We start from the raw sequence: 23,924 nt of genomic DNA on the forward strand, positions 1-23,924 counted from the left end.
TGTGCCATTCATTGTCCCCTTCTGATCACTACCGTATGTGCCATTCATTGTCCCCTCCTGATCACTCTGTGCCATTCATTGTCCCCTTCTGATCACTGACTCGCCGGGTAAAAGACTCTGTTAGGGCAGGGATCAGCAGCTTGCTTGTGCTTTGAAGTTACTTTCAGTTTCACTCTGCACTGCAGCCAGCATCGAGGAGTCACACAGAGGCACACAGTATCAGGTATCGGAGGATGTCTTATTTGCGGGGGGTGCTTTATTTTAATTGTTTGAGCAAAAATCGGGGGGTAGCTTATTTGATGGGGATGCCTTATCATCGGGGAAACACGGTAACATTATTATGTTAGATATAATATATATATATTTTAACTACATGCTTTTCGCTACATGGCTGAATCTTTGGTAAACAGCCATCAATGAGTCTGCCCAGCTGTGGAGTTCCATTACAAAACTTCAAATACATAATGTGTCTGAATTTAATAAAGCTCTCCAAGACTGGTAAAGACTATTATGGGAGAACTTGAGTGATCCAACAAACCTGTAATGGTTTTCCTAAAAATCATTTGCCATTCCATGTTGTGACTTCGTTGTACCCTGTAATAAATGTCTACTATTTGTGACTAATTTTGAAGGATCTGTGTTGGACTGCTTTATGTATTGGACTTTTCTTGGACTATTCTTTCTCACCACATATCACATGTGTTGAGGGGATATACTTGAATTAGGGGGTATACTTGAATTAACGAATGAAATGGCTTACTAGAGTAATTCCATGAATTTTTTAGTACGATTTAGTTCCTATATTATTGCTTTCATTTTTCTTGATAAAAACATTTTTAAAGGAAATTAACTATAGAGTAAATATTCACCTTCCTCTGTGACACTGTCCACCACTGACCCAAACACTAAGACGTCATTGCTTCCATCTGTGCTTCCTCCAAGTCCGCTGTCACTGCTCAGACCTGCAGGGCCAACAAGAAGAATACCAAACACATGTTAAAATAAAGCTTTCATGCATCAGGTCCATCTATAGAGTGCCATTGTGTTCTTCTCAACCTGGCCCTTGAAAACAGGCATTGTATACGATTGTATATGTAAGGTTTATCTGGACCCTTGTTTAGCATTATTTACTTTGACCACTTTCTTGTATCAGAAATTTATCTTTATCTCTGAAATCTCTGCATTACATCCACATTTACCCAATGTAACACACATACATTTACCTGTTTCAGGACTACAGAAAACCTCATTTTATCATATTACCAAGCCTGTCACTTGTCTACTTACTATTACATTTTAAATGCTTTACCAAGTATGCAAGCAAATATAGAGCTATTTTATTATATTTGTTAACCACCAAACAATTCTGCCACATAATTGCTTTGTTCTGTAAGGGGATTTTTGGCAATAGTGGCAGTATAAACCAGCTGTAGGGATAAAGTCACATAAATAATTCAGCTGCTACACTTACAAACTATACATTGCTCCAAATTCATATTGGGTTAGTATAATCTATATATATATATATCGTTGTCAAAAGATGAAATCCAGTCAAGCATCTTTAAAGGGACTCCATTTCTGTCTATCTAAAAAGAAAAACTGCCACACAACTATGTCATTCAGGGTAGGAGACCTGGTTTTTCTCTCCTCAAGTTAGCTAGGACTTAAAGGTCTTGCCCTTCCCCACAACTTGTTATTAAACAGTGAAAGAAGAATATGAGAACACATGATTTTATTTTATATTTGCTTTTCTACTGTCAGCATGTTCCCTGTTAGAACATGAGCACCACAGAAAAACTTTATAGCTGAAAATGCTACTTCTCCCTCTCCCAGCCCATGCTCTGCAATTTAGAAAATTGCAAAAGGCGAATAACACAACATTTAGGGACATTCACTGCTTGCATGTATTGCCCTATTCATTAGAGCAGTGTTTTTCAACCAGGGTTCCTTTACAGGTTGAGCCATGAGCAGTTTGTTTTTCTCAGGTTAGTTTAACTGACACCAATCATCTTTTTTGCTATCTGTAAGAGTGACATTCCCAACACCAGCAATGCTCAAAGTATCCTGACCACCATGCAAATGTTCTATCTATCTATCTAGAAAATTATTTATAAGGGTTTCCCCACATTTAAAAGGTTGAAAAAGCTGAACTGGAGTGTAAATATATGTCTGGGGTTCAGTTTAAAGCATAATGCCAAATACAAAATTTAAAACTGATTTGTCTTTCTAATAGCTAGTATCACATCAGTTTCTGCATGAAAGCTACTACAGTTAAATTTAGGTTGGTGAATCAAAAATGATCATGGATCACAATGAATGAGAAACGGTCAAATACAGTATTCAAAAAACAAGACAATGCAAGAAGGCCTGAACAACTTCAATATAATCAATGACTCCTATATAATCAAATAGGAAGAGTCATCCTTGCAAGATAGACACTGTTCTTCCTAATTTCCCCTGCTTTCCCTTTTTTCTATTCTATAATTTGCCTTCTTTTTCTTCATAATACATTTTCACACTAACACAAATAGTTACTATTACAAAGTAGCTGAGAATTATTCATTCATAATTCATAAATGTATATGTTAGTATTGTATATACATTAGTTTTGCTTAATATACAGTAATCAGTCTTTATAAACCCATATTTTTACAAGAAGGTAAAGCTAATAAAGAAATACATTGCATGTTCTTGCTCAGGCCCAAATGGCCGATATTTCTTGCATTCGGCCACATTGGAAACCTTTATTTTGGATTTCTGAGGAATTAACATTATCTGTTTTTGCAGGTGTGTAAATGAGTGGCTTTCTCTTGTCGCCGACCTTACCTCCATCCGGGAGGAACGGCATAGCGCTCCCACCGGGCTCAGCGCCACTGCCAGTCCATGGTGCAGCTGGCAGGGGGTGCTGCGCTGGAAGCTGGTTGGCACCTAAGAGGAAGGTGATGGCATAGTCAATGAAATAATACGGTCTTATATCTACTAGTAATATCATGATGATGGAACTACTCATGCAATTGCTAATGAGGTGAAGTCTTGGGGTTCAGGGGAATTTTGTCCACACAACAACAAACAGAACAAGTTTAAAATTTGGATAGTCTACATCCAATGCTCAAGATCAAATGACTGTTGTTACAAATTTGATAGGAAATAACATATTTTAAATGTTAACCCTTTTATATGATGAATTTACTTTACTACAGGCTTGTACTTGTAAGTATCCATTACGTACGTATAAGTATCCATTAGTGACTGGCAGAAATTGACATATGCATGTGTTTTTATTATTAGAAAAAAATGAAGCAACATGTTCAACTTTGGAGAGATTCTACCCTGAACTCCTCATTTTTCTTGTTTACAGCTAAACTGAACTTGAAGTTAAAGTGAATTCAAGGGGTACAGAATAAAACCAAATTGAATAAACCAGTGTAACCATTTTTTTTTATAATAAGGTCTACCAAAACAGGAGCATCCCATAACGCAACAGCTAGCACAGCTTTCTTTTCTGTATCAAGAATGCATTCTGTATTATTTTGTCTGCACCAGGGTCCCAGGTTTGAAATCTGTCCCGGACATTATATGAGTTTGCATTTTCTTCTAATGCTTGCAAAGGTTTCCTCCTACAACCCCAAAACCTACCAGTAGGATAAATGGCGTCCCTGTAAATAAAGCCAAAGGGTACCAATATTGTAAACACAAAGTTTGAAGGACACGTAGTGGCATTGCTGTGGATTCTGTAAAGTGTTGATTAATTTTATTTCTATTTATCTATTCTCTGAAGCTTAGTTGAGAGGTGACACGGGTGCAATCACGATTGTAGCTTCATACAGATGCCTAATTCCTTTCATCCAAAATTAATATTAGCGATAATTTACCAGCAGAGACAACTAAATGCTGTACAGATAGGCTGCTTAGCTTGCCAATGCAGTGTTTAACTTTTTTACTTTTAAACACATTTAATGTTTTGCATTATATTCAGGGATACCACATAACCTTGCAAATAAATTTGCCAGACATTTTTGTTACATTCAGCATGCCGCATTGTATCTACAAACAATGAAAGCAATATAGGCTCCTACAAAAAAAAAAAAAAAACATTTATCTTGTATGTGAAAACTCCCTAAGCAAAAACATAAATTATTCCAATGTCAGAAGTCATATCTTAGATGGAGAGTACGTCTTCACACCTAGACATGGAAGCCATCAAAGAACCTCTAAAGTGCACATTAAGCTTAGATTGCTGAGATTGCATTACATCAGATGTGCAATGAGTGACTGATTAGTCTCCTAAGATTATGCAAAAACACTGCTGATCATACATACAATATACAGTATACTAGGAAATGGGATATGACTGCAGACAATCAAAAGAAAAAAAGATCCTGTTGATCAGTGCTTTAATTGCCTGATAAAATTTCAATAGCAAATACTACCAATGCAAGTTTTAAAAAGATGAAACCGTTTGCTGTTGGTGCTGGAGCAATGCGAGCTGGAAGCAATAGCAACTGAAGGGTATTAAACTGGTTCAGTGATCAGAGATTCAGTCTCTTCCAATAATAACCTTGATTTGTATAGGCAATGGAGGTAAAATCTCTCCCCCCACAAGATGAGAATAAAATCCATCATGTAAAATCCTATTACTTTTTTTTACCTAAGCACTACCGACCATACAAGGTGATTTTCCTAAAGATGAGCATTTCCAAAAATAACTAGGGTGTGGCTAATTCCTGGAAAAAAGAACCACATATTGAGGAACATGGCCCAGAAAATAGGGCCAGGTCTCGAGAAAGATGTCCTCAAAAAAAGTCCACACTCAAAAGGTGGGTGTCTTTAGACAAACTAGCAGCATATTCTGGGTAGAGGATATTCGTAATGGTTTAAATAAATTACACCGATTATCGCACTTATAATTATAATTATATAGTTATAATTTTCTACACTTCTGTAGGTTTCACTTGCATAAGGTTTTACATTCTATAGAATGACTACTACCACTCTTTTGATACTTCATTGTCTTCATTTTACGTCATTTTTCTGTAATATTTTATTTAATTGGCTATCTTTACCTCTTATTGCTTCTTTAGTTGCATGTCTATGTAAAGCTGACAATGGATTTTTATTTTGTCTGCTTAGTTCTGCTTTTTACCAAGCCCTTACAAACAGCGGTCTGTTGACCTGATTTGTTTTCTCTACTGTAGTTATTTGGAAAAGATAGGTTACATCAATGGCCCTGATTTAGTAAAGCTTGCCAAGGCTGGAGAAGATACACTTTAATCAGTGAAACTGGGCGATCCAGCAAACCTGGAATGCATTTTCTAAAAGTCATTAGCTATTTGTTATCAAATGTTTTCAATTTTGGACCAGATTCATTCCAGGTTTGCTGGATCACCCAGCTCTACTGATGAAAGTGTATACTCTCCAGCCTGGGAGAGCTTTAATAAATCAGGGCCTATTCCTTCAGTATTGACTGCTTTCTAATTATAAGCTTCTCTATTGCTACTATTAATGACTCCATTACTTCTTTTGCCAAATTTTTATTACATTACTTTAAATCCTTTTAAAATATGTGAGTGACAGGAGGGAGAGATTTTCTCACAATGCATACTGCTGTGGGTTATATAATGAAGATGTAGGTTGTGGATGATGAAGACCTGTGATGTATACTTACTACGTGGCCCAGAACCCGTGTCAAAGTAAGAGAAGAGGGAGTCCAACTCATCCGGACAAAACAGGGAATCTCGACGAAACTTCCGCTCAATCTTTGCAGCTGGAAAGAGAAGATCATACATCATATGCAACAACATGCACAAAGCTACCGTAAATCATAAATTTTATAACTCAAGGCTAAAACTAAATCAAAACATTTTCTAAAAAATTGAAACACAACATTAAATTGACCATACACTAACTATAACCATGCAAGAGAACAATATGTTCTATTGGTATCCTAAAAAATAGGGTTGTTCTTACAGGTGTCTTTGCCTTTAATTTTTTTTGGCCTACAGCAGTATGCTGTTTTGTATGTTTCCTAAAGTTTATACCTAATGGAACTGTTATTAGTTCCAATATTATTTTATATCTACAAGGCTCAATGCTGGATAATTTACCCAAATATAACTGTACTGCAATAGCCAAGGAACTAGCTGTCACCTTTTAAAGACATACCTGAGGACATCATGGCCGGGGACATATTTCCTTCATGTCTGTATTTCCTCCTTGCTGAGGGTACTTTGATGGAGCTGTTATTCCTCTGACACTTCTTCACACTCCACCTCTGGGAAGACTTTCTCTCGTTTTCTACCTCTACACTGCCTAGCCTTTTTAAGAACTTCTTTTCCACATACTTTGCTTTTATCCAGATCTCCTTGTCCTGTCTGATAGAAATAAAAAATGCAAATATAAAGTTAAGACTTTCCACAATGTAAAGATGCCTAATATTAAAAAAGAAATTCTAAAGGACTATTCATATTTCCAATGGTAATAAACCACAACTCAATAATAATTCTAAGCTTATCTTTAGGCAAAAAACACACATCAACACCTAGCCCCCAATCCCTTCTAACTAAATCAATGTTTTTAAGCTTTCTTAACCTTTTAATGGAATATTTACAAACCTAAATTGGATGTCAAGGCCATTCATAGCACTGCTTCTTGATCTGTGCGTGCATGTATGTGTTTTGTTGTGTACATGTGTGATACAGATCCAGTGTTGTAGAATTGCCTAAACTGAATGGTCCATGCTTATTCCCTTTCAGATAAAGTTAACACTGCTGGTCCTCTTGTCAACTGGGAAAAAACTGCACCAATAGGAAGTGTCCACGTAATGAAGACAGTCCCCTTTCCTGTCTAAGACATCCAAGTTTTAGCTATGTGACTATAATTTCAAATCTAATTGATATTATAGTCTTCTCCTGGTGTGTTAGCTTTGTGAATTGAGCCTAAAAAGTGTTGTATTCTTATCTATTCATTATTCACCTTCCATATTGTCCACATATAGCCCATTAATGCATTCAAGGCAATATTCAAACCCACCCCCTTGGCATTGTGAATTGCCTTTTCAATATGTTGGGTCATCCTGCCAAAAGGATTTTTTTGATAGTGTCGAGTTAGCGTTTACCCTAGATTCTTTATTACCATTTAAGATCTTACAGGTATTTCCCCTCACTTTCTATCAGCACAGATAATATTTCCAACATGAACACAGATAATTGTTGCAGTGTTTGCCCTTCAGTTTTAGATACAAACTGCTCCACCTGCTTCTAGTATGAATATTACTGGGACAGGGAATGAAGAAAAATATCCCCAATGGAGTCACAGGCAGAAAAAAAAAGCTGAAAGAAATGTAACTCTTCATTACTTTCTAAATTCTGCACATTTATAAAAGAATATTAACTTACCGAGAACATCCAGCAGTTGGCTTTTTCAGGCCTAATTGTTCACATTTTGCCTCGTAGATCTGGTTAATGGTGCTGTTTCCCAGCTCACACATCAGCTAATAAAAATTATAAAGAAAAACTCTTATAGTCTTCTAACATTTGTGTACTAATAATAAATTTCTAGTAACACAAGTAATGGTTTTCACCAACCTTAAGTAACTCTGGTTCCCAAGAATCCAAGGTGAGTGAACGTACTTTAGAACAATGCACTCCAAGACTCCTTTAAAAGACAAGAGTTATATATGCCAGTGAAATCCAACTGCATAAATAAATGCTTAGTCAGTAAACCTTTGTTCAACATTCTGAAATAACACTAAAAGCTGGAAAAAATTAAGTTTAAAAGATTGCTATACATTTAGGAGGGAATTAGGGCTTCTAACAAATTAATCAAAGACAGACAGGGAAAATGCCACTACTGATGTACCTGTGTATTCCTGAGCACTCAATGCAAAGCGTGATGCCCAAATTGATACTGGCCCACCGGGGGTCTGTTTGGCCACAGTCACAGCACTGGTCATTCCCTGCAATACTTTGCACCCGCTGAAGTATGCTTTCCCCCTTAACGTTGCGTTCCCGTAAGTCACTGGCAGAGTCAATGCTGCTTGTGGAAGGAGATGCTGTCCTGTCAAGCCTCTAAATAAAGAAAAAGGGGGAAAAATAACACTTTATGAGGATCTGAAGCAAATATATAGTGAATCTTGTGTAAACAAATACTCATTATATATGGCAATACCTATTTTTTTAAACTAACCCTTAGTGGGAATGCAGCTTATAATACTTTTTAGGCAACAGTCTGATAATTGGAAAACAGCTTACCTCTATGTAATAGTTGTCTGGAGTTTCCCGGTAGGCTGAGGCGATACTAGCCTGCACCGCTTGAATCCAGGCTTGTCTGAGCTTTTCGGAGTCTGCTTGAAGCATACAGCTCCTAGGGAAAAAAGTAAAGCCACATTAAAAACTTGCTCATCAAAAAGCAATTTTGTAGGACAGTACACCTTAAGTCTTTTTGTCTATTGTATGTCCCGTGGCTACAAGTTTAGGAAAGTGGTGATGAGTAAAAAGAAGCCAGCAGGTTTTCTGATAACTAATTAAAAAAAAAAAAAAAGAAACTTAATCTGCGAGTTTGCTGGGTTAACATTATTACAGTCTTTAAAAAAAAAAAAGTGATTGAAAAGAGTCAGCAAAAAAACCTGCACAAGATTTCGGATTTCATGGTAATTTGAAACCCTGTAATACAGTATTTAGGACAAGAAAGAGTAAATCCCCCCCAGTGAGGTCAAAGGCAAAAAAAAACAAAAACTTTTGTTTCTAGGATTTTAGGATTCCATCCTGAGCCAATTCTTTAACGACCGTCTAAAAATAAATGTAGAATTTTTACCTACTCAAACTTTTGCCCTTCTAAAAGCCAATGAAACTATCACTCTCCAGATTAAGAGTGACCTGATTTGCTGCCTAATATATCCCATATATTAATAGGTGCCATTGTAAAAAAAGACAAACAATGTAATTCATGTTACCTATCTGTGGTTTTCATGATTTGGCTGATCAGTGTACATTAAGCTAATAAACCTTACTATGAATGGTATTGCCCAGTTCCTTGACACATAATTGAAGACTGTGTAATGCCTAAACATTTGTCCCCCCCTATGATCTCCAATGCAAAAAGCCTAAATTGAACCTTCAGTTTGAATCAGGTAAATACATGCCATGTGCATAAAAAGGTGTTTAATATCTAATTTTTTACTTCGAAATCAGCCACAGTAGAATGACACGTCCATTGTCTGCAGCTGCAGAACGTAAAGCTTACTCTTTGTGTGGAAGCAATTGTCTTATTCCAGAGCAGCAACATCCATGCTGATTTTTCAAAAAAGTAAACACAGCTTTTGTTTTAATGCACTTGCAATGTAATTAGCTACAAATTGTGTTTCAAAGGTTTAGACCGGGGGTCGGCAACCCGCGGCTCCGGAGCCGCATGCGGCTCTTTTTCACCTTTGCCGCGGCTCCGGAAATGTGTCCCGCGGGCTGGAGTCTTTCACTGGCTGGCTGCGGCGCGCTCCTGAAGAATGGGAGGCGCCGCCTGACCTGTCAGGCTGCTCGCCGCGGAGGATTACGTGTGTGCTTCAGCTGGCCGGCAGCCTATCAGAGAGGCCGCCAGACTGCCGCTGCCGAGCCTGCCATAAAGAGGAGGACCGGGCTGAAGGAAGGAGCGTGATTCGCTCTCAGGAGGTAAGTCACACTTTTTTTTTCTGGCCTGGACTCTGGCACATTATAGGGGAGCTATTGGACTCTGGCACATTATATGGGGGGCCTGGACTCTGGCACATTTGCTAGCAAATGTTTTGAATCCTGCACCAGATCCATTTCAGGTTTGCTGGATCACCCAGTTCACTTCTGAAAGTGTATTCTCTACAGCCTTGGAGAGCTTTCATAAATCAGGGTCATAGCTTAAGTTCTGTACAAGGAAAGCCTTCCTTTGTTAGACTTACTTTGTCGGAGAGACAACTTCGAAGCAAAACCTCCTTTCTATATCTTCACAGGGTTTCACTGTACACAGTCTAAGGTCCTCCACCACAACCGTAAGACCATCCTGCCAGAAAAGTAGGGAGGAATAAGTTAAGGAACCTAGTAATACCATACAAGCCACAATCGTTTGTATAAAAGGGGGTATAATAATATTAATATAGTTGGTGGTAACTGCATGAGCTCTGCAAACACCTAAAGAGATAGAAGACTGTTGTGCCACTGGGTACTCAGCCTTTGTCCACACCTTGGTGGTATGGGAGATCTTCCTTACACCCTGTATACACATATAATATTTTTGGTAAAATAAATTAGAGTTTTAATGGTTAACTTGACAGTGGAGCCCCACCAGAGGTGAAAGTAAGTGGAAACACTGAGAAAGAAAGAAGTGGAAGCACTTGCAAGAAATAGCCTCGCAAGTTCAGATTTAAATATAGCTAACATAAAATAAAATATTCATATTAAGATTTTACATACCTTCAGTTTCTTCTGGTAAACAAGCTGACTGTTTTGTATAGAAAACCACCTCCTATGGACAATAAATAATGTGTCAGTGATACTTTTCAGATATCTACTGAAAAAAATATTGTAGACATGAGTGCAGTGGAAAAGAGTACCCCAACGTGACCAATCTTCATTATGAGCAGGGTTTATGTGTCTTCTCAGAAGGGCTTGCAAAGGACTTTACCATTTGTCCATCCTATTGAAAGGATAGGCCTAACCCATCTAATAGACAAAAGAAAGTTGAAGTGCATTTGACATGGAAAAATATCTAGGCTTCCATTGCTAGTCTTTCTGAAAAAGGTGGTTGTCTGATTATGTCTGGCTTCATTACTTCTAAACACTGATCAGGAAAAAGCATGGGGAGCTGAAGGTCAGATATCTCATTTTCCTGGTCAATAACTTAAAATGCATTAAAACCATTGCATCAGCAAACAACACGATGACAGAAATCTTTGCAAGAACAGGCCAGCATTAGTAGTTAAAGGTATCTACTTTATTTATGTGCTAAAGAAAACTTAATCTCTAACTGGATAACATTTAGGGCACCTGCAGATGAAGTTTGTTTGTTAGGCTTTTTAGATCTTTAGAATTCACTGACGTGCACTTGACCTGCAGTTGACTTCCTTCTGATGCATGTGACCTGCTTTAAAAGTGTTTTGCACTCCTAAAAATTTGCATGTATTTTAAATGAATAAAAACATATAAATATATGCCCTAAGTTTTAAGTGATTAGTTTGAGAACCTAGACTTTGACTTTAAATTTTATGATTCAAAATCTCAAAAATAATTTGATATAATCAAATTTTCAGTTTTAGTAACAGTTTACTCCCCTAGGTCACATCTTTAATTAGCTTTGTCTTTATTTAGAGTCCTGGGGGTTAGGAGTCTGCATAGGGGTTACTAATGCTGCCTCTGGGTTCCTACATGTACCTAAAACAAGGATATTTACAACCTGGTTACTACTAGTAACATCAATTGTATGCTGCACCAGGAAACCAGTTACATTTCCCTTTTAATTTATAAATCCACACTGAAAAGGGGAAGCAATTCAATATACGGACCCAAAAGACATTTTGTATACCAAACAAAACAGAGAAACACCTCTGCTCAAACCCTCATGTTCATGGCAACACAGGTGTTGTGTGTTTTTTTGTCATGGACTAATGTGGTTTATTTCATCTGCTAATATCAAGAAGTTTATAATGGAGACATTCCATTTCTAAGGCAGATACTCCAGCATTTTATGTGCCATATGATGGATGTGACTGGGCAAAGCCAGTTACTGGAATTGAAACTGGACTCACCGGTTCCATGTTTTGAATGCATTACTCGCCCTCTTAAACAGGTATCCCTCCATAACCACCCCGTTTGGAGCATCAATATTGAATTCTGCTTTGGAATCATCGTAAGAGAAATCCTGTATAATACAAATATCAGATTATTAACACATCTAACAGACAGACACCTAAAAGGCCAGTCCACGCAAAAATTAAATTTCATAGTTTATATACTAGATAAATAACCCTGCTGACATTTTTTTTTTGTCTCTTGGGGATATTATTAGTGAGATAACTGCTCTTATTAATTTGATATTATGCATACTGCAACAGGAAGAGCTTTAACACAGAAAGGTGATCCACAACACACAAAACTGTGTGGGGATGGGAATCGGGATGGGAATGTGGCAGGGAATGTCTCACTGTTAAGACTCAACCCTTCAGACTTCACCAAAAATAAAATATCACTTTTAGATGAACTGGCCTTTTAAAAAGATGATGGGGATACTATATATTACCCTTGTGAAGTTTGAGAATAACCAATTTGCAACCCAGTACTTCGCATTATGCTAGCACTGTGCCTATCCAAAGGTGAAGCTCTTACCAAAGTGAAGCTCTTAACAACTAGTAAGGTCAATTTACTTATTGACCTGACACTTCAAATTGAAATATAACACAGTTAAATCAAACATGTAGTGTGTTGCAGCTGGTTTGTCTTCAAATGGTGACTGCAATAACACACTTTGCTCCCTAAGGTGACAACATTCATTCACCATACTGTATTGAGGTGTTGAGTTGCCATCCTAGGTTGCTCTTCTGATTCTAATTAAAAACATTTCCTCTGTTTATCAACAATACATGGAGAGGAGGGCTTAAGCAGTTTGCAAAGGACATCCTAAAAAGCTGATAACATTGTCTGAGATTTGTTGGAGGGCACATTGGAATTCTTGCAGTTTTTTCTGCACTTGAGGAAAATGTACTTAGCTCAAAAAAGGAAACTAATAAGGCTACCACATCTCTAGAACGGTAAACTGCAACGGTATCACATTTGTGTCACATTTTAATCATCAGAATATTTTATCCTCATAGATGATAATCTTCCTAGGTGATAATGACATCAATAATAATACGATAATATTGTAACTGCTTAATCCATGAGTCTTACTGGTAATCCTCGTGGTAAATCCAAACCATAGCTTAGCCTGTAAAGGAATAAAAATGACTTGTTTCTCTCATGAGAGTGCTGGGTATCTGGAACAGCAGCAAATTAAGATTTCATTCATTCCGGATCTCTGCGGTAATTAAGAAGCCGAATATGTTTTTGCAAGCCATTTGATACCTCTCAACGCTTTTAGAAAGTATCTGCTGAATCCTTTTGGTGGTGAATAGGCACTATTGATAAAATGACTGAAAATGCCATTTTGTGTTCCGGAAGCCATTTTTATTGAGAACGCTTAACATTCCACTCAGGCTTTTCAGTTCCTCAGACACTGACCTTTCTATCTGACGGAAAGGGCAATTTTTAAAGGGTAAAAAATGCCAAACTATTAAAAGGTATTGGTGTGTTGGATAGAATGTGCTTGTATTATAATTTTACAAGCTATGTATTATTACCCAACAAATACAAATCTGATCATGTATGACCACTTGAATCAAGTGATGGGAAAAGTGGAGATGGAGAACCAAAATAAAATGCATATCATCAGAACAGGAGGTGAAGGGACTTGTACAATGGTGCATTCTAGCACAAGTCTTTGGAAGTTTGTGTTGTGGTGTTAAAGGTTTAAACAATAAAAATTGTTTGGGAAAAATGTTATTGAGCTTGAGGATGTAGGTAATACCTGGAATGTTTATATGGTGATAGTGCTTCAAAATACACTTGCCATGAGTGAAATATCGAGAGTGCCATTGCTGGCAAATGATGGATCCTGCTTCATCACAGACCTATGGCAAGCATGTAGCAAGTAAGAGTTAAAGCTGAACTCCAGGTAGATATAAAACACAAATATGTGTTACTACCCCCACCTCCTAGATTGTAAGCTCTTCGGGGCAGGGTTCTCTTCTCCTCCTGTGTCACTGTCTGTCATTTGCAACTCCTACTTAATGTACAGTTCTGCTGAATATGTTGGCGCTATAAAAATCCTGTTTAATAATCTTAATAACAATAATAAATGAATACTTCTAGGTATTCATGAATGGCAAGTAGTGTATATGCATGAATGTTACTTGACTAGCCTCTTGTAGTCTCCATATAGCGGAGCCTAGACTGAAGAGGAAGAATGATCATAAAGAGACAATTAATTGTGCTGCAGTGCTTGGAACACAGAGGAGGAAATAACTCATTAGTCTGCTGCTTCTACTTTCACTGTCCATTCACAGAGTGGGGATGAGACCTAAAAGTGACAATGAACTACGGCAAAGAAAACTAAGGTCTCTTGACTTGCTAAAAATAGCTAGGTTTTGTAGCATGGCTGTGCTCATTTCAAAACATCTTTTGGCGTGGAAAACATATCCCATAGATATTTTATGCAATTGTTAGCAGCTTGCCTGCAGTTTAGCTTTAGGGTTACCATTGTACCTGTTCCAGGTCAGGGAATTAGGAAGTGATAAAGCCGCCATATCAATAAGATAGCTAAGCGATGATCATTCCTAGGGCAACTCATCAATGATACCTTATGGTATATATTACTTTATGGAAAGTTTCCTTTAACATGGTGGAAAAATTCAACTAGTAGACTTTTTAAATCATTGCTGTATTCAATAACATATATTTCAATGAAGGGTGAGGCTCATGGTCTGCTGCATAAGGGTTAACTCATCATTCCTTCACTTCCAGCAATATGCGCCTTTCTCCATCCATGACATCACAATGGTTTCTGTGGCAACAAAATCCAATGCCAAAGAGGCTGCACAATGCTATGTAAGTTTCCTTCCGAGTGCCCTCGTGGGAAATGTGCTAATTTATGCAATTCAACAGGACACAAGAAAAAAAAACTAAAAAGAAAAATGCAACTGTACTCTGATGACGGTTAACGCATTCTGATCCACTCCGAAACCCAACGACCAGTGGCAGAGGTGGCGATATAATTTGATGTTTTACTATCCTGGATCATCTATATACATTTTTTTTTAGGTATTTTTAATTAGGAAAATAAAACTAAAACAAATGCTAACACAAAATATTGAGCTCAGAAACAATTAATGACACCTGTACATACATAAATCCAAGCCAATTCTGGTTTAGATTGGCGACTTGATCTGGTTAGTTTTTTAGCCAGTGATAAGTCCAAAAGCCGTTGTGTAATTGTAACAACCAGTCAGTAGAAAGTAATAAGAGTAACAAAAAAACTGCATAAACCTACTTCCACTTAATTATCTTTTAGTTTTTTTTTTTTTAACTACCACCACAGATATGTCGAACACTTGTGTTAAATTAAAAACATCAACCCTCAACAAAACATATTAATAGTGAAATATAAATGGTAAAAGTAATATATTATATTTGAGTATAAGATTCTAAATTGTTTGCCTCAACATACTGTAGAGAAACCAGACTGTTATGTCTAAGCACTAATAAAATGCAACCCCCACCACTTCAAGAACTACCTTAGTAGAAAATCTGTGTGATCATGTCTACATGTATGGTATTATTAGAAATTTTTTAATAAAGCAAATAAAAATCACTTCATATCAAGCAATTAAAAATCAAATTTCAAAGTATGACAATTTTGTGACAATGTCAACTTTTGATACAAAACCATTAGTGACAGGTTGATCTATTTAGTCATTTTTGTGATCAAAGCCTAGTTGGAAGAGGTCAAAATTGCTACCATCTAGAGAAATCATAGGCTAGGCATGGCAAATCTTTCTGATATCAAGACCGTGCAATGCTGGAATCCGCTATCCACAGGAGCTTTAAAAATCCATCCTTAGTTGATTGTAGACATTCCAACAAGGTGAAAATTCTTTCAGCCATTAACGGGCTCTCTGAAGCTTATAAAATAGCTGCATGCAATCTGCAGTACATACTGGTAGCATCCCTTGAGAAACTCATTCCAAAATGCTCTACATACATACAAACACATCAGCAGTGACTGACAGCTCCTGCCAGATGCAAAAGATTGCACAAATCACTAAAATACAGGTAAGTTTTTGTAGGTTTCAATTGCTTACCAGCAAGTATTCCAGACGGCCAAATATCTTCATTATTTCAGCTTTAGAGAGCTACGTTCCTGGCGATCAGACCGTGTGTGGCTACTGATGTATAGGTAGCAGTCATGTCTCCATGGTTAAATGATCAGAATACTAAACAGGCATCCTTACAGTGTTTGCATTTCTTTTTTTCTGATGTAATATACCAAGTTGTAGGTCCTGCCTTGAGATCAACTAATGTCCACATAGGAGGTAGCCTTCTAACCTTGTTACCCTACCTCCAGCTCAGATGAGTGACTGAGGACATTAGCATACAGCTGTCACTTGTAGAGCTAAATGAGAAGGACAGGACAGGGATAAAAGCTGTGGCCAGCACATGTTTATTGACTTACTCCCCGGGCCATAGAGGTGATGCTGCTAATGTTTTCTCATCCTAAAGGTCCATTGAATAAGACCACACCTCCTCTACCCCCTGTTCAAATCACAAAGGAGCGCCATCCTTCCACAGTGAAAGGCAGCCACGCTGATAGGCTAAGGAAGCACACGCCAAGTGTTAATAAAACAGACCCATCTGTCTCTGCCTCCTCTTTGCCACCAGTCTGGTTTAACCTTTTCAAGGCTATGATGACCATTTTATCGAGTGGAAAGAGATACTGAATGAGAATGGCTATGCAGTCTCTTTGCTTGGTTACCCAACATGGATGGCGATACTCCAAGATTGAGAGTATTCTTTCAGGATGTTCTTTTTCAGACTGTAGACATCACGGACCTCCTGTCCAGGTCCTGTGCATACACGGTTATTCTTGTTTTAATCCAGCTAGCCATGGACATTAGATCTCAGGAGAGAGAAAAAAATGATTGTCTTGAATTGATTTTCTTGAATACTGGCTTTAGCTTTCCCTAGATAAGGACAAAGTCAGGGGTGTTTATGAACATGTGTGTCTTAATGAAATGATTGTGTGACAAGAAGAACATTTGTAAAGGGGATCATGGCAGTCAGATGTGCAGACATTTGCACTTTATTGGTTATTTTGAGGTGTCCCTGGGTACACCTTTAGTTCAGAAGAAACTCCAAGGGGTTCCAGCATAATTTATTCTCCCTGATGATTGTTGTTTACAGGTGCCTCCGAGGCATCACTTTCTTGCTTAATTTGGTCATATTGGTATTACATTTCTATGAAAAAGGTTTATATGCATATCTGTTTACAACAAGTGGCCTATAAACTTGATTTTTGTGATTTAGATGAAAATTTGACATTCCTCATGGTTGTAAATAGTGGTACATTATCACAGCTGATCATTCTTGGAAGAAAAATTTATATTACTAGAGGCCATGTAAAAGATGTAAATACAACAACAAGAAAAGATTATTTACCTGTTAACTATATAAAAAACTATTTAATCTGCTAAAGAATAGCAGAATATGGTATCCATCTGTCTTCAAACACTGCAGAAAAAAATAATTGGATAGAGAAGAAGGAGGATTTATGATTTGCCTTGTGGTCATAATGAGCCTTTTTTCACTGATGACAGGTCCTCCATCACCTCTGACCTCCTATTGACTAAAGTCTGTTCCTGGCTGTCTTGTGTATAATAAGGAAAAAGACAATGGAGGCAGCACTGCTTACCACATGTCACAGCTCATTCCAGGGCTAGGATGAAAAAGGCACTTGTGGATGAAGTCAAACAAGAGGAGACTTTTACAGAAACATGTAAACCAATAATTCTCACATACGGAGTAAAAAAAAAACTAAGTGTAAATGACCTTAGATGAAACCAAGTGCTACTAACAAGGCCAATCTGTTTGATATTACCTTTATCCAGCACAGATTGCAACTGTGCTAAAGCCAGAAATATTTGTGAAGTTTACAAAATTATTTGATAACCAGAAATACCCTTAAAGCTTGGCTAGCTGTGTGCTGAAAGAGATAAAGGGGATATAAAAGCACTTTTACTTACTTTATTCCCGTGCCCCCACTTAGTCCTACACCATGCAACTGGTTCCCTGCAGCTTCTTCTCACCCCCATACAATTTGGGGCCAATAGCCCTGAGAGTCCACCAACAACCCATAGCGTTGGAATAGAAGTACACTGGCCATAGGGGGTAAGGGGCCACAGGAGGATAAGGTAAAAAAGTCCTTCTCCCTAAAAATTAAACAGGTCTTTTACCTATGCAGTGTAGTGGTAGTTTTTTTATTACTGGAGTTTGGAATAAAGAAGTAGGAGAAGCAAAATTGGAAAAAAAAAACCCAAGACAAGATGGAAAATAAGAATTGCTTCCCATTGCATGGGAAAATTCACTGGTATCAGTGTTACTGCAAAGTTTCCATAGCGGATTTAAAAAGTTAGGTCCATGCAACAGACCATTAGGCATATGTAGGAGGATTCACTACTGGTTTAAATTACAGTTTCTACATAGTCTAGATGGTAAAATAGGTCACACAATAAAAGCTGCTGCCAGTGAAAAACTTTTAGAGTTACTGGAGCAAAACTTGTGTGAAACAGATCTAGAACGGCATGAAACAGGCAGAATGATGTGTTCCCAAAAACTACTTTAAGGTTGGTAGTACTCTATTCTATACAGATTACTTTTTCCTAAAATGTTTTATTCCTATGGATGTTAGAGAAAATTGATAGCAAACAGGATTGGTGTTGGAGGTCGGAATGCAGCTGCTGGACACTGTGGAGAATCCCTGGCATTTGGAGATGGACCCCCATGGCTTTAACAGCGTGAAGTTCATCAGATAATTTGCTTGTATTTGGACATGTGTTACTAGTAATAGTATTACCAGCATGCATATATGCCCAGATTATAGAAATACAGCTCTGTCCTACGATGGCCAAGAAAAAATAAGTTGTCAGCAAGGTCAGTTTAAACCTTAGTTGACAATAATGAGCTTGTCTGAGGACCACCATCAACTTTCAAGGACCCCCAACACTCACTCATGTATTTAACAGCACAATATATGATCATTCAAGGGCTTCATCAACACACACTAGCAGGACTCTTCTGCCCCCCATATGACATGGGTGATTAACATTTTTGTTAAACAACTATATCTGCCAGATGTAATCAATTTATTAGACTGCCAAATTTGAAAAAGGAGAAACCTTGTGTGGCCTTACCTATGCATGTATGGCCAACTTAAAATGACTTTTAAGTTTTAAAAAATGGAGGCTGCCATTGTTGTTTTTTACAATGGAAAAATGCTACCTGTCAGGCTGTACTAACGACCCTGTATTAGGCTGCTAACAGATGGTTTGCTCCTACAGTGCAGAGGTAGCAGGGAAGGGTGAGTATATTTAGATATATATAGTTTAGGAGGGGAGTTACCAAGAGTCACTTTTCCCTAAATAGAACTCTTAAGGATTATATACAATTTACTGATTTTTTTTTCCCAATTTGCTTCTTTGTTCCAGGTCAGTGATACAAAAAGTATTGTTGCAAAGTAAAAAAAAAAAGCATGCCAGCCAGGCAACAAGAAATTCAGGAGGCCTATAAAGTGTTATTTTACAGACTTACTCATTTTGGATTTAGTATCCTACAAACAGTTTCTTTCTGACTTTGAATTACAGTTTAGTTGCATTATTGCTCAAACTAATAATAATGAGCCAAAATAAAGACAAGGCTGAAGTAAATTAGTATCAGATTTTCCCTGATTTTCCATTGAGCAAGCCAAAATAACATTATTGTCTATATAGACTGTAACCTCCTGCAGAATCCGCACCAGATTGTAAAACAAACTTTAAGGATCACAATACAAGTCCAGATCACAGCCTAGTTCAGGTGTCATCTGCCACTAAGATCGCCGAGTGAGCTCTAAAATACATTCAGAAAGTTTTAAGGGACTTTTTTTTTGCACATGCCATGATATATTGGTTAACTTTTGCATGAAAACCCCCTTTGTAGGCTGCCAAATGTCTCTGTAGCTCTTAATGTCCTAGGTGAGAAGTCTGCACAGTAAAACCTACTAAATGAGTATTTTGTATATAGTATCCTATAAAGTTTGTATGGCCTTTCCATACAGTTTTTTTATGAAAGATCCATGTTTGTTTGCACAAAAGATTTTCCAATTGTGCATATTTATGAGCAACTAAAAGTGTTGTTCTCACTTCACTACAGAACACTACAGAAAAAAAGCCTTACTTTGTACAAAGGCTGAAGAACTTTTGTACATTAAGGGATTTATCAGGCCCTGTATGGGCTATCCTATCAGTCTATTAGAAATTGATAGATTAGTGACTGGAATAAATGAACTTGTAATCTTGCTTTGACACTAAGGTTAGACAGACCTTAGTGAGTACTCCCTGGTGACTATCGATCCTTGTCAAAACTCTCCTGAATTCTTAGGTGTCCAAAGGCATTGGACATCTGCTTACTATTCATTAGCCTGCAGCGCCTTCAGAGGGTCATGACTATCACCTGGATGCTTGTAAAACTGATGACTATTGAACCACCATGGTAAACAAAAAACAGATGGGCCTTGAACTATGTGTTTTAATAATTTAGCCATCCAAATCTGCTTGGAAAAAAGTGGGAGATATCTGAACATCACTGTTTTCTTAATTTTAGTGGCTCTCCATCAACATATCCTAAAAAGTAAATTTTAAAAACAAGTAGAAAACTCCTAAAACTGACAGGCTTATAATATATACACTTACAAGGCTCCATTAATATCATTGTGATAATTTTTACATCCATGTTCAGAAAAATCTCACCACTAAAGTCACTGGGAAAGATAAGGACAAGAGTGACACAACCCACTGATGCTCATCCAAAATCAAGACATCAAAAAAAAAAAAGATACTTTTATTAAGAAATGAAACTCACCTGTAGAAGGGTCTGGATATTGTAGATTGGTCAAAAGGGTTGTGGAAAGAAGGATAAAAAAACATTCAGGATTAATATATATTATTAGCTACTATTATAGTATAAGAAGTACACAATACAGTACAATACAATATTATTCGGTATAGCACCAACATATTACACAGCGCTTTAGAAAATCTATGGTCATATCACCAACTGTTGCTCACAATATAAGGTTATGGTCAGGTGTCATTAACGTAGTCTAGGGACATTTTCGAGGGAAGGCAAATTATCCTAACTGCATGTTTTTTAGGTGTAGGAGGGATATGAGCCTGTGACTAAGTGATGCCAAGGTGAGAGTTCTAACCACTGAGCCAACCATGCTGCCTTACCTTACATTTTATGCTGGTTCTGACTGCCTTCATTAACAGGCAATGTTTTAAAATACAATATCAAAAACATTTCTATTAGCTGTAGATAGAGATAAAAAGGGTTTCAAGCCTTTGTTGGAGATCTATTTAGTTTCTGTCCCCATAAAACCAAAGACATTACTGTGAGAAAATGTTTAGTCTCTCCTGTCTGGAGTATGTTCCCCAAATCCATAAAGCATTTACGAAAAGATTATCAAACCCCTCCTTACTCTATCCTTTGATTGAGGTGAACACAAAAGGTAGGCCTCACCCCCTCTCCTTCCCTACAACAATTCTTCAGTCTCAAATCAATGTTCCCATAATCACAACCTCCACCTGCAGGAGAACATCAATAAAAAGTAACACAAGTTATTGATTATGTTTCCTATAAGACTGTACTATTCCTCACAGATGTCAATAAACGTCTATGCCATTTTATTCCAGACAGCAGAGCAGAGATCACTGTTTTACAAGAAACAATGCTAAGATAAGAAGGCACATATTAATAGTCAGAATGACAGAAAACACTGAAACTAAACACAATGAAAAGACCATTTCAGGAACACTGGCCTTGTTACCCATCATTATCTATAGTGTGAAAATTATAGTAGCTTATCCAATAAGGACAATTAGCCACAAAGCATACAAAAACATTAAAGTAATACCAAGGAAGAAAATCGTTATATTCACAATTTGACTTAAAAATTCATTTTCAATTTTTAAATTAATCACATTTTCCAGATATTATGTAAAGTTTGTGTCATCCCATGTTAACCTGTGTAGCAGCTACATTGTTTGAAATATTAGTGTAAAAGAAATGCTAATGATAACCAAATAAATACAAATGCAATAAAAGATGCTGCAAGTGCTACAACATACAAGATATGGTATAGACATATGTATGCTTTTTGTGGTAAGAGTTTGGAAAAGGTCCTTTTTCTGTCCCAGCATGTACAAAGCCACCTCTTTAAAAATATTGATTGTTGTAAATGAACTTTGCATGCCCTGAAAAAAGCCCGGACCACAACTCTACGGAACACCCTTGAGGTGCATCAGAAAGCTCTGAAAGCTATGCCTTCTCATCCACCATCAGTAGTTGACCTCAGAAAATATTCTTTTGACTGAATGAGCACAAAGTCCCCCAGACACCCTGCAAAAGGGAGGCTAATATAGTTGCAAAGAGATGGCTGACCTCTAATGCCCAAGGTTTCTGTAAAGGGTGCCAAAAAAAAACCTATCCAGGTGTGATTTTAGTCATATAATGTATACTAATTCTGCAATCTTCACAAGATCAATGCTTTGCCAGCTTTACTAAATCCTAAAGTGTGCAATCTATAAACTACTGATCTCACCCTTTGCTGTATTGTTGCATGCTTGTGTTCCATTTCTCTCTTCTCTACAGCCGAGTCGATGACTAATTGATCCAGCTACAAAGGAAACAAAGATTCATATTACTTTTAATCTTACATTTAAAATGTATAAATAATAATTATGAGTCCATTGCTAGGAATATGCTATACAGTACCCATCGAGATTTCTGAAGGCTTCTCTTACGTTATATTGGGATTATTGCATACTAAATTATAAATAACCTTAAGTACTAGTTAGGTTCAGAAATACATGGCAACCAAGAAATCCATTTCATACTGTTTTCAGCAGAGGGAATTCCAATTGGTTTCCAAAGGTTGAAAGAGTCAGAATTTGCATAGGTAATTCATAAGCCTTAGGGTAAGAAGTGGGAAAAAACACAGCTGTATGGACGGGCACAGATCTCATTTTTGCTCTTGTTGAAACATTGGGTTAACTTTTACAAGGCGAAAGTAGAAAAGGAGCAGAAAAGGAAAGACACAAGAAAGATCAGGCAGAATTTGGAGTACTCCATACACAAAGACATACATACCTCTGAAGCCAGCTTCTTCATGTACGGGTTCAGTTGATTTAATAAAGTGTAGCCTTGCTGGAAGAAGGTATACTGGGCATGCATAAAGGACAGCATCTGAGTAAGGAAGAATACAGGGTAAACATGTGGATCTCATTGCCATATATGCAACCATGCTATCAGTTAGTTAAAATAATAATATTTCATTTAAAACCTAGTTGAAATCTGCTTGTTTGTAGTTTTAAAGACATGTACTTTTGCATGTTATCATTTTAAAAAAGTTTTTTTCCAGAATCATAAAATCCATTTTCACTTGCATATTCCTGTCCTCACACTGCAGTGCTCTGTTCTAGCAGAGTTTAATAACACTCCTCTGAATAAATATCCTCAAAATGATTTGTATTGCAGAGAAGAGGAAGGGATTGTGTGGTTTACATCTATTACATTACTAAGTGGAGTGGGTCTAACTCTTGTGTCCATTCAATTGAACAGTCCCATTTAAACTTTCTGCTCAACTGTAACAGAACAAGGCTGGATATTGAAAATAGAGGTCTTTAGTATACAAGCTACTTGACTTCATTTCTATTTTGGGCATTTCATTTAAGTTGTAAACAATTGTATCTTTCAGACAGAAACCATGCTATATTTATACTTTGAAAGAGAAACAAGTGAAAAGAAAGCATTCGTAGAATTCCAATTTATTCAACTAAAATCATTTATATCATTCTATTAATTGAATATTTTTAAGTAAAATAAATTTAAGTAAATGTTTATTATTAGCTTCTGTCTGAATCACAAAACTAATTGAGCAAGATTAAAAATTCTTGGGCAGGTAACCCAACTCTCTAACTTATTCCCTGTAAACTTAAGGGGATGAGGTATTGAGTATAGGTTAAAACTTGAAATAATGTACCATACAAAATAAACTTTTAAATAATT

The 23,924-nt window shown here is 37.1% G+C and overlaps 1 protein-coding gene across 1 annotated transcript in view; it reads right to left on the minus strand.

Annotated features, from left to right (window-relative positions):
• The window catches only part of ACAP3 (ArfGAP with coiled-coil, ankyrin repeat and PH domains 3), a 115,233-nt gene that overhangs the window by 8,082 nt on the left and 83,227 nt on the right, over positions 1-23,924 (minus strand). Inside the window, exons 8-20 of the mRNA XM_072426642.1 lie at positions 23,007-23,102; positions 22,459-22,533; positions 20,718-20,729; positions 11,762-11,874; positions 10,431-10,482; positions 9,920-10,020; positions 8,250-8,361; positions 7,858-8,066; positions 7,584-7,653; positions 7,395-7,489; positions 6,163-6,371; positions 5,666-5,764; positions 870-962 (exon numbers count right to left, since the gene is read on the minus strand). Of these exons, the coding sequence (XP_072282743.1) occupies positions 870-962; positions 5,666-5,764; positions 6,163-6,371; positions 7,395-7,489; positions 7,584-7,653; positions 7,858-8,066; positions 8,250-8,361; positions 9,920-10,020; positions 10,431-10,482; positions 11,762-11,874; positions 20,718-20,729; positions 22,459-22,533; positions 23,007-23,102 (1,336 nt within the window). The remainder of the gene's footprint in view (positions 1-869; positions 963-5,665; positions 5,765-6,162; positions 6,372-7,394; positions 7,490-7,583; positions 7,654-7,857; positions 8,067-8,249; positions 8,362-9,919; positions 10,021-10,430; positions 10,483-11,761; positions 11,875-20,717; positions 20,730-22,458; positions 22,534-23,006; positions 23,103-23,924) is intronic.

This window comes from Pyxicephalus adspersus, chromosome 11, assembly GCF_032062135.1.
Source record: "Pyxicephalus adspersus chromosome 11, UCB_Pads_2.0, whole genome shotgun sequence".
In the NCBI taxonomy this organism is placed as follows: Eukaryota; Metazoa; Chordata; class Amphibia; order Anura; family Pyxicephalidae; genus Pyxicephalus; species Pyxicephalus adspersus.